At 43.5% G+C, this 16898-nt stretch overlaps 1 protein-coding gene across 2 annotated transcripts; it reads left to right on the plus strand.

The window, feature by feature from the left end:
- The first annotated feature begins 216 nt into the window (after positions 1-216).
- Positions 217-15914, plus strand: si:ch73-52p7.1 (uncharacterized protein LOC100321084 homolog). 2 transcript variants are annotated; one of them, XM_062057585.1, is made up of 4 exons: positions 228-325; positions 2072-2141; positions 2203-2379; positions 14934-15914. In XM_062057585.1, exon 4 carries the CDS (start codon positions 14983-14985, stop codon positions 15697-15699), a length of 717 nt encoding a protein of 238 aa, XP_061913569.1. In that variant the 5' UTR covers positions 228-325; positions 2072-2141; positions 2203-2379; positions 14934-14982; the 3' UTR covers positions 15700-15914. The 2 variants fall into 2 exon arrangements, with proteins under 2 accessions (XP_061913570.1, XP_061913569.1); XM_062057586.1 differs by lacking the exon at positions 2072-2141 and having other exon boundaries at positions 217-325.
- Positions 15915-16898: the final 984 nt, after the last annotated feature.

Below are 16898 nucleotides of genomic sequence, written 5' to 3' on the forward strand. Positions count from 1 at the left end.
TAGTTACATGTCAATGATGATAGTTACTTGTCAATGATGATAGTTACTTGTCAATGATGATAGTTACATGTGAATGATGATAGTTATGAGAAAGATGATAAAGACTAAAGTGTGCATGTGACTTATTCTCCCCGCCTTCATGCTGACGTCAGCTGATGTGGCAATCTTCTTCTCCAGCCTGCTGGGAACTCACTCATTCACTCCTTCACTCCTTCACTCCTTCACTCCTTCACTCCTTCACTCATTCACTCCTTCACTCCTTCACTCCTTCACTCATTCACTCCTTCACTCATTCACTCCTTCACTCCTTCAGCCACCACTTGGTGTAAGTACACTATTTTATGTATGATGATGTGTGACTATTTTATGTACACTTGGATGATGCATGTGTGACTATTTTATGTACACTTGGATGATGCATGTGTGACTATTTTATGTAGACTGAAATGATGCATGTGTGACTATTTTATGTAGACTGAAATGATGCATGTGTGACTATTTTATGTACACTTAGATGATGCATGTGTGACTATTTTATGTACACTTAGATGATGCATGTGTGACTATTTTATGTACACTTAGATGATGCATGTGTGACTATTTTATGTACACTTAGATGATGCATGTGTGACTATTTTATGTACACTTAGATGATGCATGTGTGACTATTTTATGTACACTTAAATGATGCATGTGTGACTATTTTATGTACACTTAGATGATGCATGTGTGACTATTTTATGTAGACTTAAATGATGCATGTGTGACTATTTTATGTACACTTAGATGATGCATGTGTGACTATTTTATGTAGACTTAAATGATGCATGAGTGACTATTTTATGTACACTTAAATGATGCATGTGTGACTATTTTATGTACACTTAAATGATGCATGTGTGACTATTTTATGTAGACTTAGATGATGCATGTGTGACTATTTTATGTAGACTTAAATGATGCATGTGTGACTATTTTATGTAGACTTAAATGATGCATGTGTGACTATTTTATGTACACTTAGATGATGCATGTGTGACTATTTTATGTACACTTAGATGATGCATGTGTGACTATTTTATGTACACTTAAATGATGCATGTGTGACTATTTTATGTACACTTAGATGATGCATGTGTGACTATTTTATGTACACTTAGATGATGCATGTGTGACTATTTTATGTACACTTAGATGATGCATGTGTGACTATTTTATGTACACTTAGATGATGCATGTGTGACTATTTTATGTACACTTAAATGATGCATGTGTGACTATTTTATGTACACTTAGATGATGCATGTGTGACTATTTTATGTAGACTTAAATGATGCATGTGTGACTATTTTATGTACACTTAGATGATGCATGTGTGACTATTTTATGTACACTTAAATGATGCATGTGTGACTATTTTATGTAGACTTAGATGATGCATGTGTGACTATTTTATGTACACTTAAATGATGCATGTGTGACTATTTTATGTAGACTTAAATGATGCATGTGTGACTATTTTATGTACACTTAGATGATGCATGTGTGACTATTTTATGTAGACTGAAATGATGCATGTGTGACTATTTTATGTACACTTAAATGATGCATGTGTGACTATTTTATGTACACTTAAATGATGCATGTGTGACTATTTTATGTACACTTAAATGATGCATGTGTGACTATTTTATGTACACTTAGATGATGCATGTGTGACTATTTTATGTAGACTTAAATGATGCATGTGTGACTATTTTATGTAGACTTAAATGATGCATGTGTGACTATTTTATGTAGACTTAAATGATGCATGTGTGACTATTTTATGTAGACTTAAATGATGCATGTGTGACTATTTTATGTACACTTAAATGATGCATGTGTGACTATTTTATGTAGACTTAAATAATGCATGTGTGACTATTTTATGTAGACTTAAATGATGCATGTGTGACTATTTTATGTAGACTTAAATGATGCATGTGTGACTATTTTATGTAGACTTAAATGATGCATGTGTGACTATTTTATGTAGACTTAAATGATGCATGTGTGACTATTTTATTAGGACTTGGATGCTGCATGTGTGGAGCTGACAAAGAAGAAGTAGTTCCACGTTGAAAGTTGCTGACTATTATGTAAGTTGAGCTGCACATGACTTTATAACACAAAGTCCAACAAGAAGTTTTCCTCTTGAAGGTTGGCAGCCTCGCATTGCAACTCCACATGTGGGAGAAATTACAGTCTTGGAGGGAGAGAGGAAAAGTTCCATTGCTTCTGTTTGTGAGCATCAAGAAGAAGAAGTTAGCTGATGGACGTGTCATGTGATCACCAGGGGCCTCCAAACCTTCTCCACTGAGGGCCACACGTGTGTTGGTACTTCTCATTTCTTTTTCAAAGCAATGTAATGTTTCATTGTGACCACCAGGACTCCCCTCAATGTTTCATTGTGACCACCAGGACTCCCCTCAATGTTTCATTGTGACCACCAGGACTCCCCTCAATGTTTCATTGTGACCACCAGGACTCCCCTCAATGTTTCATTGTGACCACCAGGACTCCCCTCAATGTTTCATTGTGACCACCAGGACTCCCCTCAATGTTTCATTGTGACCACCAGGACTCCCCTCAATGTTTCATTGTGACCACCAGGACTCCTCTCAATGTTTCATTGTGACCACCAGGGCTCCCCTCAATGTTTCATTGTGACCACCAGGACTCCCCTCAATGTTTCATTGTGACCACCAGGACTCCCCTCAATGTTTCATTGTGACCACCAGGGCTCCCCTCAATGTTTCATTGTGACCACCAGGACTCCCCTCAATGTTTCATTGTGACCACCAGGACTCCCCTCAATGTTTCATTGTGACCACCAGGGCTCCCCTCAATGTTTCATTGTGACCACCAGGACTCCCCTCAATGTTTCATTGTGACCACCAGGGCTCCCCTCAATGTTTCATTGTGACCACCAGGACTCCCCTCAATGTTTCATTGTGACCACCAGGACTCCCCTCAATGTTTCATTGTGACCACCACTTTTACATTTGTTGACATCAACTTTTCATTCTTTCACATCTTTTATGTGTCCTTTTTGTCAAAGGAAACCCTCTTTGGTCGTGGTAAAACACAAAATGTGCAATATTTGACCCCCCAAAAAACACTCAAAGTGTAATCTTTGATGTGAAATAATCGCTGCCTTCAATAGATTATAAATAATGTTGCTTTTGTCACACACAACATTTCATTAAAAAGTGCTAGCACATTTAGCATGCTGTAGCATGTCAGCACAACATTTGCTTAAAAAGTGCTAGCACATTTAGCATGCTGTAGCATGTCAGCACAACATTTGCTTGAAAAGTGCTAGCACATTTAGCATGCTGTAGCATGTCAGCACAACATTTGCTTGAAAGGTGCTAGCACATTTAGCATGCTGTAGCATGTCAGCACAACATTTGCTTGAAAAGTGCTAGCACATTTAGCATGCTGTAGCATGTCAGCACAACATTTGCTTGAAAGGTGCTAGCACATTTAGCATGCTGTAGCATGTCAGCACAACATTTGCTTGAAAGGTGCTAGCACATTTAGCATGCTGTAGCATGTCAGCACAACATTTGCTTGAAAGGTGCTAGCACATTTAGCATGCTGTAGCATGTCAGCACAACATTTGCTTGAAAGGTGCTAGCACATTTAGCATGCTGTAGCATGTCAGCACAACATTTGCTTGAAAGGTGCTAGCACATTTAGCATGCTGTAGCATGTCAGCACAACATTTGCTTGAAAGGTGCTAGCACATTTAGCATGCTGTAGCATGTCAGCCACAAGCAGCAGAAGAAAAGTTAGAAGTTCCCAGCCTGAGAGAAGAATGTAGCGGTTAGCTTCCTTCCTGTGTGGACTTTTAGATGTTTGAGCCAAACCAAGAACTGGATCCTTCCAAGTTCCCCACAAGTCAGCTATGTGAGAAATGTGCTTTCCCGGTGTGGAACAGAGTGTTTCTTACCGTCACTCACTGCTTCCTTTAGGGCAGGGCTTCTTACCTTTTCACCTCGGGGCCCAACTTTGCTACTACAGAGGGGCCCGGGGCCCACTCAGATATTAACACTGAATGAGCAAATATTGATTTGAGTGCTATATTGAAGACTGATATCTAAGCTCCTCCCAGTTTGTCACATGACAGGAAACGTGTTCATCACAAAGTTGTTTGACAAATAATATCTTGTCCTTGACGGGTCAGCCAACTTCCGGCGCCCCTTAAAAAGGTGGGAAACAGGTAAACATTGGGGGGTGGATGAGTAAAAACATATTCAGTCTAAGGCTGGACTCCTGGGGAGGGGGTCCAGACTGAGGTCTGGAAAAAACCCCTCAATAGCCATAGCACACATAAACAAGTTAAAGAATCCACAAGACTTGCAACAGAGGGGAGTGAGTGCTGCTGCTATCTAAGCGCTGCCCAGCCGTCCATCACCCCTCAGGGATTCAAGCGGTGGTTAAGGTGTGGGGGTTTGTGTGCATGTTGTCCAGGGTCTAGTGTGGTTGTGTCTGTAGGCCTGGAGTCGCTCTGCAGGCGTGACCAGCAAAGTTCACCTGGGAGGTCAGAGAGTCCATCACTGAGGTGTCCCTGGGGGATGTGGACAGAACACCCGTCTTCTGTCTTGAGCAGCGTGCCAGGGAGTCAAATGGTAGATTACCATTGTTGTTTCCGAGCCAGCAGACATTTGAAGGGCTTGTCTGTTCTCTCGGGGGACAATTTAGGCATTTCAGTAAGCTTCTCCATGATGTGATCCAACTTACCTTTCAGTTCTCCATGATGTGATCCAACTTACCATTCAGTTCTCCATGATGTGATCCAACTTACCTTTCAGTTCTCCATGATGTGATCCAACTTACCATTCAGTTCTCCATGATGTGATCCAACTTACCATTCAGTTCTCCATGATGTGATCCAACTTACCTTTCAGTTCTCCATGATGTGATCCAACTTACCATTCAGTTCTCCATGATGTGATCCAACTTACCATTCAGTTCTCCATGATGTGATCCAACTTACCTTTCAGTTCTCCATGATGTGATCCAACTTACCATTCAGTTCTCCATGATGTGATCCAACTTACCATTCAGTTCTCCATGATGTGATCCAACTTACCATTCAGTTCTCCATGATGTGATTCAACTTACCATTCAGTTCTCCATGATGTGATCCAACTTACCATTCAGTTCTCCATGATCTGATCCAACTTACCATTCAGTTCTCCATGACGTGATCCAACTTACCATTCAGTTCTCCCTGATGTGATCCAACTTACCATTCAGTTCTCCATGACGTGATCCAACTTACCATTCAGTTCTCCATGATGTGATCCAACTTACCATTCAGTTCTCCATGATGTGATCCAACTTACCATTCAGTTCTCCATGATGTGATCCAACTTACCATTCAGTTCTCCATGATGTGATCCAACTTACCATTCAGTTCTCCATGATCTGATCCAACTTACCATTCAGTTCTCCATGATGTGATCCAACTTACCATTCAGTTCTCCATGATGTGATTCAACTTACCATTCAGTTCTCCATGATGTGATCCAACTTACCATTCAGTTCTCCATGATCTGATCCAACTTACCATTCAGTTCTCCATGACGTGATCCAACTTACCATTCAGTTCTCCCTGATGTGATCCAACTTACCATTCAGTTCTCCATGACGTGATCCAACTTACCATTCAGTTCTCCATGATGTGATCCAACTTACCATTCAGTTCTCCATGACGTGATCCAACTTACCATTCAGTTCTCCCTGATGTGATCCAACTTACCATTCAGTTCTCCATGACGTGATCCAACTTACCATTCAGTTCTCCATGATGTGATCCAACTTACCATTCAGTTCTCCATGATGTGATCCAACTTACCATTCAGTTCTCCATGATGTGATCCAACTTACCATTCAGTTCTCCATGATGTGATCCAACTTACCATTCAGTTCTCCATGATCTGATCCAACTTACCATTCAGTTCTCCATGATGTGATCCAACTTACCATTCAGTTCTCCATGATGTGATTCAACTTACCATTCAGTTCTCCATGATGTGATCCAACTTACCATTCAGTTCTCCATGATCTGATCCAACTTACCATTCAGTTCTCCATGACGTGATCCAACTTACCATTCAGTTCTCCCTGATGTGATCCAACTTACCATTCAGTTCTCCATGACGTGATCCAACTTACCATTCAGTTCTCCATGATGTGATCCAACTTACCATTCAGTTCTCCATGATGTGATCCAACTTACCATTCAGTTCTCCATGATGTGATCCAACTTACCATTCAGTTCACAGTCCGTGATCCCACAGCCCGACCCAAGCCTTCCATTGCGACTTTGGGCTCCTTGAACGCCCGCCATCGTGTTCCCAACCAGACGACCCACCAGGACAATGCCACAAGTTGCCCTACCATCAGGGTTCCAAAAAGGTAGATCCACGTCCTCCACGGACTGACAGGCAGGTAAGTCTCCATTTCTTGCAGCAAGTCTGTCAGGGCAGCCAAGCTCCCCAGAACCTCTTACCCTCGTCCAGAAGTTGTTGTGAACAGAGTCGAGAGTCCAGCTAATGGATTCCATGTCTGGTGTTTAGATTTGGGAGGACAGAGCAGAGACAAGAAAGAAGGAGTCAGACAGGACAAGAAAGAAGGAGTCAGACAGGACAAGAAAGAAGGAGTCAGACAGGACAAGAAAGAAGGAGTCAGACAGGACAAGAAAGAAAGAAAGAGTCAGACAGGACAAGAAAGAAGGAGTCAGACAGGACAAGAAAGAAAGAAAGAGTCAGACAGGACAAGAAAGAAGGAGTCAGACAGGACAAGAAAGAAGGAGTCAGACAGGACAGGACAAGAAAGAAGGAGTCAGACAGGACAATAAAGAAAGTGTCAGACAGGACAGGACAAGAAAGAAAGAGTCAGACAGGACAAGAAAGAAGGAGTCAGACAGGACAAGAAAGAAAGAAAGAGTCAGACAGGACAGGACAAGAAAGAAGGAGTCAGACAGGACAGGACAAGAAAGAAGGAGTCAGACAGGACAAGAAAGAAGGAGTCAGACAGGACAAGAAAGAAGGAGTCAGACAGGACAAGAAAGAAGGAGTCAGACAGGACAATAAAAGAAGGAGTCAGACAGGACAAGAAAGAAGGAGTCAGACAGGACAAGAAAGAAGGAGTCAGGCAGGACAAGAAAGAAAGAGTCAGACAGGACAAGAAAGAAGGAGTCAGACAGGACAAGAAAGAAAGAAAGAGTCAGACAGGACAAGAAAGAAGGAGTCAGACAGGACAAGAAAGAAGGAGTCAGACAAGACAAGAAAGAAGGAGTCAGACAGGACAAGAAAGAAGGAGTCAGACAGGACAGGACAAGAAAGAAGGAGTCAGACAGGACAAGAAAGAAGGAGTCAGACAGGACAAGAAAGAAGGAGTCAGACAGGACAAGAAAGAAAGAAAGAGTCAGACAGGACAAGAAAGAAGGAGTCAGACAGGACAAGAAAGAAAGAAAGAGTCAGACAGGACAGGACAAGAAAGAAGGAGTCAGACAGGACAGGACAAGAAAGAAGGAGTCAGACAGGACAAGAAAGAAGGAGTCAGACAGGACAAGAAAGAAGGAGTCAGACAGGACAAGAAAGAAGGAGTCAGACAGGACAACAAAAGAAGGAGTCAGACAGGACAAGAAAGAAGGAGTCAGACAGGACAAGAAAGAAGGAGTCAGACAGGACAAGATAAAGGAGTCAGACAGGACAAGAAAGAAGGAGTCAGACAGGACAAGAAAGAAAGAAAGAGTCAGACAGGACAAGAAAGAAGGAGTCAGACAGGACAAGAAAGAAAGAAAGAGTCAGACAGGACAGGACAAGAAAGAAGGAGTCAGACAGGACAGGACAAGAAAGAAGGAGTCAGACAGGACGAGAAAGAAGGAGTCAGACAGGACAAGAAAGAAGGAGTCAGACAGGACAATAAAAGAAAGAGTCAGACAGGACAAGAAAGAAGGAGTCAGACAGGACAAGAAAGAAGGAGTCAGACAGGACAAGAAAGAAGGAGTCAGACAGGACAAGAAAGAAGGAGTCAGACAGGACAAGAAAGAAAGAAAGAGTCAGACAGGACAAGAAAGAAGGAGTCAGACAGGACAAGAAAGAAAGAAAGAGTCAGACAGGACAAGAAAGAAGGAGTCAGACAGGACAAGAAAGAAGGAGTCAGACAGGACAGGACAAGAAAGAAGGAGTCAGACAGGACAATAAAGAAAGTGTCAGACAGGACAGGACAAGAAAGAAAGAGTCAGACAGGACAAGAAAGAAGGAGTCAGACAGGACAAGAAAGAAAGAAAGAGTCAGACAGGACAGGACAAGAAAGAAGGAGTCAGACAGGACAGGACAAGAAAGAAGGAGTCAGACAGGACAAGAAAGAAGGAGTCAGACAGGACAAGAAAGAAGGAGTCAGACAGGACAAGAAAGAAGGAGTCAGACAGGACAATAAAAGAAGGAGTCAGACAGGACAAGAAAGAAGGAGTCAGACAGGACAAGAAAGAAGGAGTCAGGCAGGACAAGAAAGAAAGAGTCAGACAGGACAAGAAAGAAGGAGTCAGACAGGACAAGAAAGAAAGAAAGAGTCAGACAGGACAAGAAAGAAGGAGTCAGACAGGACAAGAAAGAAGGAGTCAGACAAGACAAGAAAGAAGGAGTCAGACAGGACAAGAAAGAAGGAGTCAGACAGGACAGGACAAGAAAGAAGGAGTCAGACAGGACAAGAAAGAAGGAGTCAGACAGGACAAGAAAGAAGGAGTCAGACAGGACAAGAAAGAAAGAAAGAGTCAGACAGGACAAGAAAGAAGGAGTCAGACAGGACAAGAAAGAAAGAAAGAGTCAGACAGGACAGGACAAGAAAGAAGGAGTCAGACAGGACAGGACAAGAAAGAAGGAGTCAGACAGGACAAGAAAGAAGGAGTCAGACAGGACAAGAAAGAAGGAGTCAGACAGGACAAGAAAGAAGGAGTCAGACAGGACAACAAAAGAAGGAGTCAGACAGGACAAGAAAGAAGGAGTCAGACAGGACAAGAAAGAAGGAGTCAGACAGGACAAGATAAAGGAGTCAGACAGGACAAGAAAGAAGGAGTCAGACAGGACAAGAAAGAAAGAAAGAGTCAGACAGGACAAGAAAGAAGGAGTCAGACAGGACAAGAAAGAAAGAAAGAGTCAGACAGGACAGGACAAGAAAGAAGGAGTCAGACAGGACAGGACAAGAAAGAAGGAGTCAGACAGGACGAGAAAGAAGGAGTCAGACAGGACAAGAAAGAAGGAGTCAGACAGGACAAGAAAGAAGGAGTCAGACAGGACAATAAAAGAAGGAGTCAGACAGGACAAGAAAGAAGGAGTCAGACAGGACAAGAAAGAAGGAGTCAGACAGGACAAGAAAGAAAGAGTCAGACAGGACAAGAAAGAAGGAGTCAGACAGGACAAGAAAGAAAGAAAGAGTCAGACAGGACAGGACAAGAAAGAAGGAGTCAGACAGGACAGGACAAGAAAGAAGGAGTCAGACAGGACAAGAAAGAAGGAGTCAGACAGGACAAGAAAGAAGGAGTCAGACAGGACAAGAAAAAAGGAGTCAGACAGGACAAGAAAGAAGGAGTCAGACAGGACAAGAAAGAAGGAGTCAGACAGGACAAGAAAGAAGGAGTCAGACAGGACAAGAAAGAAGGAGTCAGACAGGACAAGAAAGAAGGAGTCAGACAGGACAAGAAAGAAAGAAAGAGTCAGACAGGACAGGACAAGAAAGAAGGAGTCAGACAGGACAAGAAAGAAAGAAAGAGTCAGACAGGACAAGAAAGAAGGAGTCAGACAGGACAAGAAAGAAAGAAAGAGTCAGACAGGACAGGACAAGAAAGAAGGAGTCAGACAGGACAGGACAAGAAAGAAGGAGTCAGACAGGACAAGAAAGAAGGAGTCAGACAGGACAAGAAAGAAGGAGTCAGACAGGACAAGAAAGAAGGAGTCAGACAGGACAATAAAAGAAGGAGTCAGACAGGACAAGAAAGAAGGAGTCAGACAGGACAAGAAAGAAGGAGTCAGACAGGACAAGAAAGAAAGAGTCAGACAGGACAAGAAAGAAGGAGTCAGACAGGACAAGAAAGAAAGAAAGAGTCAGACAGGACAAGAAAGAAGGAGTCAGACAGGACAAGAAAGAAGGAGTCAGACAAGACAAGAAAGAAGGAGTCAGACAGGACAAGAAAGAAGGAGTCAGACAGGACAGGACAAGAAAGAAGGAGTCAGACAGGACAAGAAAGAAGGAGTCAGACAGGACAAGAAAGAAGGAGTCAGACAGGACAATAAAAGAAGGAGTCAGACAGGACAAGAAAGAAGGAGTCAGACAGGACAAGAAAGAAGGAGTCAGACAGGACAAGAAAGAAGGAGTCAGACAGGACAAGAAAGAAAGAAAGAGTCAGACAGGACAAGAAAGAAAGAAAGAGTCAGACAGGACAAGAAAGAAGGAGTCAGACAGGACAAGAAAGAAGGAGTCAGACAGGACAAGAAAGAAAGAAAGAGTCAGACAGGACAAGAAAGAAGGAGTCAGACAGGACAAGAAAGAAGGAGTCAGACAGGACAGGACAAGAAAGAAGGAGTCAGACAGGACAATAAAGAAAGTGTCAGACAGGACAGGACAAGAAAGAAAGAGTCAGACAGGACAAGAAAGAAGGAGTCAGACAGGACAAGAAAGAAGGAGTCAGACAGGACAAGAAAGAAAGAAAGAGTCAGACAGGACAGGACAAGAAAGAAGGAGTCAGACAGGACAGGACAAGAAAGAAGGAGTCAGACAGGACAAGAAAGAAGGAGTCAGACAGGACAAGAAAGAAGGAGTCAGACAGGACAAGAAAGAAGGAGTCAGACAGGACAATAAAAGAAGGAGTCAGACAGGACAAGAAAGAAGGAGTCAGACAGGACAAGAAAGAAGGAGTCAGACAGGACAAGAAAGAAGGAGTCAGACAGGACAAGAAAGAAGGAGTCAGACAGGACAAGAAAGAAAGAAAGAGTCAGACAGGACAAGAAAGAAGGAGTCAGACAGGACAAGAAAGAAAGAAAGAGTCAGACAGGACAGGACAAGAAAGAAGGAGTCAGACAGGACAGGACAAGAAAGAAGGAGTCAGACAGGACAAGAAAGAAGGAGTCAGACAGGACAAGAAAGAAGGAGTCAGACAGGACAAGAAAGAAGGAGTCAGACAGGACAATAAAAGAAGGAGTCAGACAGGACAAGAAAGAAGGAGTCAGACAGGACAAGAAAGAAGGAGTCAGACAGGACAAGAAAGAAAGAGTCAGACAGGACAAGAAAGAAGGAGTCAGACAGGACAAGAAAGAAAGAAAGAGTCAGACAGGACAGGACAAGAAAGAAGGAGTCAGACAGGACAGGACAAGAAAGAAGGAGTCAGACAGGACAAGAAAGAAGGAGTCAGACAGGACAAGAAAGAAGGAGTCAGACAGGACAAGAAAAAAGGAGTCAGACAGGACAAGAAAGAAGGAGTCAGACAGGACAAGAAAGAAGGAGTCAGACAGGACAAGAAAGAAGGAGTCAGACAGGACAAGAAAGAAGGAGTCAGACAGGACAAGAAAGAAGGAGTCAGACAGGACAAGAAAGAAAGAAAGAGTCAGACAGGACAGGACAAGAAAGAAGGAGTCAGACAGGACAAGAAAGAAAGAAAGAGTCAGACAGGACAAGAAAGAAGGAGTCAGACAGGACAAGAAAGAAAGAAAGAGTCAGACAGGACAGGACAAGAAAGAAGGAGTCAGACAGGACAGGACAAGAAAGAAGGAGTCAGACAGGACAAGAAAGAAGGAGTCAGACAGGACAAGAAAGAAGGAGTCAGACAGGACAAGAAAGAAGGAGTCAGACAGGACAATAAAAGAAGGAGTCAGACAGGACAAGAAAGAAGGAGTCAGACAGGACAAGAAAGAAGGAGTCAGACAGGACAAGAAAGAAAGAGTCAGACAGGACAAGAAAGAAGGAGTCAGACAGGACAAGAAAGAAAGAAAGAGTCAGACAGGACAAGAAAGAAGGAGTCAGACAGGACAAGAAAGAAGGAGTCAGACAAGACAAGAAAGAAGGAGTCAGACAGGACAAGAAAGAAGGAGTCAGACAGGACAGGACAAGAAAGAAGGAGTCAGACAGGACAAGAAAGAAGGAGTCAGACAGGACAAGAAAGAAGGAGTCAGACAGGACAAGAAAGAAAGAAAGAGTCAGACAGGACAAGAAAGAAGGAGTCAGACAGGACAAGAAAGAAAGAAAGAGTCAGACAGGACAGGACAAGAAAGAAGGAGTCAGACAGGACAGGACAAGAAAGAAGGAGTCAGACAGGACAAGAAAGAAGGAGGCAGACAGGACAAGAAAGAAGGAGTCAGACAGGACAAGAAAGAAGGAGTCAGACAGGACAATAAAAGAAGGAGTCAGACAGGACAAGAAAGAAGGAGTCAGACAGGACAAGAAAGAAGGAGTCAGACAGGACAAGAAAGAAAGAGTCAGACAGGACAAGAAAGAAGGAGTCAGACAGGACAAGAAAGAAAGAAATAGTCAGACAGGACAGGACAAGAAAGAAGGAGTCAGACAGGACAGGACAAGAAAGAAGGAGTCAGACAGGACAAGAAAGAAGGAGTCAGACAGGACAAGAAAGAAGGAGTCAGACAGGACAAGAAAAAAAGAGTCAGACAGGACAAGAAAGAAGGAGTCAGACAGGACAAGAAAGAAGGAGTCAGACAGGACAAGAAAGAAGGAGTCAGACAGGACAAGAAAGAAGGAGTCAGACAGGACAAGAAAGAAGGAGTCAGACAGGACAAGAAAGAAAGAAAGAGTCAGACAGGACAGGACAAGAAAGAAGGAGTCAGACAGGACAGGACAAGAAAGAAGGAGTCAGACAGGACAAGAAAGAAGGAGTCAGACAGGACAAGAAAGAAGGAGTCAGACAGGACAAAAAAGAAGGAGTCAGACAGGACAAGAAAGAAGGAGTCAGACAGGACAAGAAAGAAGGAGTCAGACAGGACAAGAAAGAAGGAGTCAGACAGGACAAGAAAGAAGGAGTCAGACAGGACAGGACAAGAAAGAAGGAGTCAGACAGGACAAGAAAGAAGGAGTCAGACAGGACAAGAAAGAAAGAAAGAGTCAGACAGGACAGGACAAGAAAGAAGGAGTCAGACAGGACAGGACAAGAAAGAAGGAGTCAGACAGGACAGGACAAGAAAGAAGGAGTCAGACAGGACAAGAAAGAAGGAGTCAGACAGGACAAGAAAGAAGGAGTCAGACAGGACAAGAAAGAAGGAGTCAGACAGGACAAGAAAGAAGGAGTCAGACAGGACAAGAAAGAAGGAGTCAGACAGGACAAGAAAGAAGGAGTCAGACAGGACAAGAAAGAAAGAAAGAGTCAGACAGGACAAGAAAGAAGGAGTCAGACAGGACAAGAAAGAAGGAGTCAGACAGGACAAGAAAGAAGGAGTCAGACAGGACAAGAAAGAAGGAGTCAGACAGGACAAGAAAGAAAGAAAGAGTCAGACAGGACAAGAAAGAAGGAGTCAGACAGGACAAGAAAGAAGGAGTCGGACAGGACAAGAAAGAAGGAGTCAGACAGGACAAGAAAGAAGGAGTCAGACAGGACAAGAAAGAAGGAGTCAGACAGGACAAGAAAGAAAGAAAGAGTCAGACAGGACAGGACAAGAAAGAAGGAGTCAGACAGGACAGGACAAGAAAGAAGGAGTCAGACAGGACAAGAAAGAAGGAGTCAGACAGGACAAGAAAGAAGGAGTCAGACAGGACAAGAAAGAAGGAGTCAGACAGGACAAGAAAGAAGGAGTCAGACAGGACAAGAAAGAAGGAGTCAGACAGGACAAGAAAGAAGGAGTCAGACAGGACAAGAAAGAAAGAAAGAGTCAGACAGGACAAGAAAGAAGGAGTCAGACAGGACAAGAAAGAAGGAGTCAGACAGGACAGGACAAGAAAGAAGGAGTCAGACAGGACAAGAAAGAAGGAGTCAGACAGGACAGGACAAGAAAGAAGGAGTCAGACAGGACAAGAAAGAAGGAGTCAGACAGGACAAGAAAGAAGGAGTCAGACAGGACAGGACAAGAAAGAAGGAGTCAGACAGGACAAGAAAGAAGGAGTCAGACAGGACAAGAAAGAAGGAGTCAGACAGGACAAGAAAGAAGGAGTCAGACAGGACAAGAAAGAAGGAGTCAGACAGGACAAGAAAGAAGGAGTCAGACAGGACAGGACAAGAAAGAAGAAGTCAGACAGGACAAGAAAGAAGGAGTCAGACAGGACAAGAAAGAAGGAGTCAGACAAGACAAGAAAGAAGGAGTCAGACAGGACAAGAAAGAAGGAGTCAGACAGGACAGGACAAGAAAGAAGAAGTCAGACAGGACAAGAAAGAAGGAGTCAGACAGGACAAGAAAGAAGGAGTCAGACAGGACAAGAAAGAAGGAGTCAGACAGGACAGGACAAGAAAGAAGAAGTCAGACAGGACAAGAAAGAAGGAGTCAGACAGGACAAGAAAGAAGGAGTCAGACAGGACAGGACAAGAAAGAAGGAGTCAGACAGGACAAGAAAGAAGGAGTCAGACAGGACAAGAAAGAAGGAGTCAGACAGGACAGGACAAGAAAGCAAGTAGGGAGAAAATGTCACCGCCTCCACCAAGTGCCAAGCCACTTATTAGCCTGACCTAAGCCTAGATAGCAATCTTTGTGATGAACATGCTCTCCTAGCATGTGGCAAGGTAGTAAACAGGAAGTAGAAGTCCAACGACTCCTTCAGTGTTCATATTTGAGTGGAAAAGTTGGGCCCCGAGGTGAAAAAGGTTAGGTACAAAAACAATATCGTTGACTAAAAGTACTTGAGAAAATATTCTACTGTTGGCTAAACGAGGCGTCCTCACGTTTCAGGCATCCCACTACCAGTCAAGATGGCCGCCGAGCCCCGCCCCCAGCAGTGATGCCGTCCCTCGGCCCGCCCGCCCCCTTCCTGTGCGTCCTGCTGTGGGTGTCCACGGCCCTGCAGCGCTCCGACATGCGTGTGGCCTACGTGAGCCACAACAGCTTCTTCTGCTACTCCTGCAGCCAGGAGCCGGAGCCCTGCAGGGTGGCGGCGCTCGCCGACTGCCGCTGCAAAGACATCACGCTCTCGGCGCTGCACCGCCCCCCGTCGCCCGCCTCGCCCGTCTTCAGCATGAGGCGCCTGACCGTGTGGTACACGTCGCCCTGGAACGCCGCGCGCCTGCTCAACAACTCCGAGGTGAGGCACCTCACCTTGATGTACTGCGGGCCGGGGTCCTCCAGGGAGAGGGCACCGCCCCCTTTGGAGGGACACTTTGCTGTGCAGCACCTGGAGAGGCTGAGCGTGGTCACCTTCGCCAGCACGGATGCACACGGCGACAACCACCTCCATTTTCACGCCATCGGGTCCCCCGACTCGCCCCGGGTCCAGGACATCTACCTGGGCAGGGAGCAGGGGGCGGCCTACCAGGAGCAGGCCCGGCTGGGAGTTGTCCACACCTCCGTGCTGGGGGGCGGAGCTTCCGTCAAAGTCTACACGGTCCAGACGCACATCGACAGCGACGGGACGCTGCCTTTCCCGGAGCTCCGCCTCCCCAAACTGCCGGAAACATCCGTCGTCTACGTCAGCTTTGTGTACGGGATAAATACTACATAGTAGTAGTAATACTGCAATACTACTTTTCTTAACGTAATACTATAGTAACTATGTAATGTAACTATAGTAACTATGTGATGTAACATAATAACTATGTGATGTAACTATATAAACTATGCAATGTAACTATAGTAACTATGTGATGTAACTATAGTAACTATGTGACGTTACTATAGTAACTATGTGATGTAACATAGTAACTATGTGATGTAACTATAAAACTATGCAATGTAACTATAGTAACTATGTGATGTAACTATAGCAACTATGTGACGTTACTATAGTAACTATGTGATGTAACATAGTAACTATGTGATGTAACTATAAAACTATGCAATGTAACTATAGTAACTATGTGATGTAACTATAGTAACTATGTGATGTAACTATAGTAACTATGTGATGTAACTATAGTAACTATGTGATGTAACTATAGTAATTATGTGATGTAACTATAATAACTTTGTGATGTAACTATAGTAACTATGTGATGTAACTATAGTAACTATGTGATGTAACATAGTAACTATGTGATGGAACTATAGTAATTATGTGATGTAACTATAATAACTTTCTGATGTAACTATAGTAACTATGAGCTGTAACATAGTAACTATCTAATGTAACTATAGTATCTATTATGTAACATAGTAACTATGTGATGTAACTATAGTAACTATGTAATGTAACTATAGTAAGTATATAATGTAACTATAGTTATTATATGCATGTTTGGATGTTAATAAAAGTCACAAAGGTAGTTTATATCTTTCTGCTCCGCAAACTGAAGTCAAATATTTCTGACTTGTGAGGCCAGCAGTCTAAGTTCAGTAACTACATTCAACCACCAGGTGGCAGCAGATACATAAAACTGTCTACAGTAACTACATTCAACCACCAGGTGGCAGCAGATACATAAAACTGTCTACAGTAACTACATTCAACCACCAGGTGGCAGCAGATACATACAACTGTCTACAGTAACTACATTCAACCACCAGGTGGCAGCAGATACATACAACTGTCTACAGTAACTACATTCAACCACCAGGTGGCAGCAGATACATAAAACTGTCTACAGTAACTACATTCAACCACCAGGTGGCAGCAGATACATAAAACTGTCTACAGTAACTACATTCACCCACCAGGTGGCAGCAGATACATAAAACTGTCTACAGTAACTACATTCACCCACC

This window comes from Entelurus aequoreus, linkage group LG09 (assembly GCF_033978785.1).
Source record: "Entelurus aequoreus isolate RoL-2023_Sb linkage group LG09, RoL_Eaeq_v1.1, whole genome shotgun sequence".
Lineage (NCBI taxonomy): Eukaryota > Metazoa > Chordata > Actinopteri > Syngnathiformes > Syngnathidae > Entelurus > Entelurus aequoreus.

What these genes read in the sequence shown, in the direction of transcription:
- si:ch73-52p7.1 (XM_062057586.1), top strand. Translation starts at nt 14,983, where the DNA reads ATGCCGTCCCTCGGCCCGCCCGCCCCCTTCCTGTGCGTCCTGCTGTGG.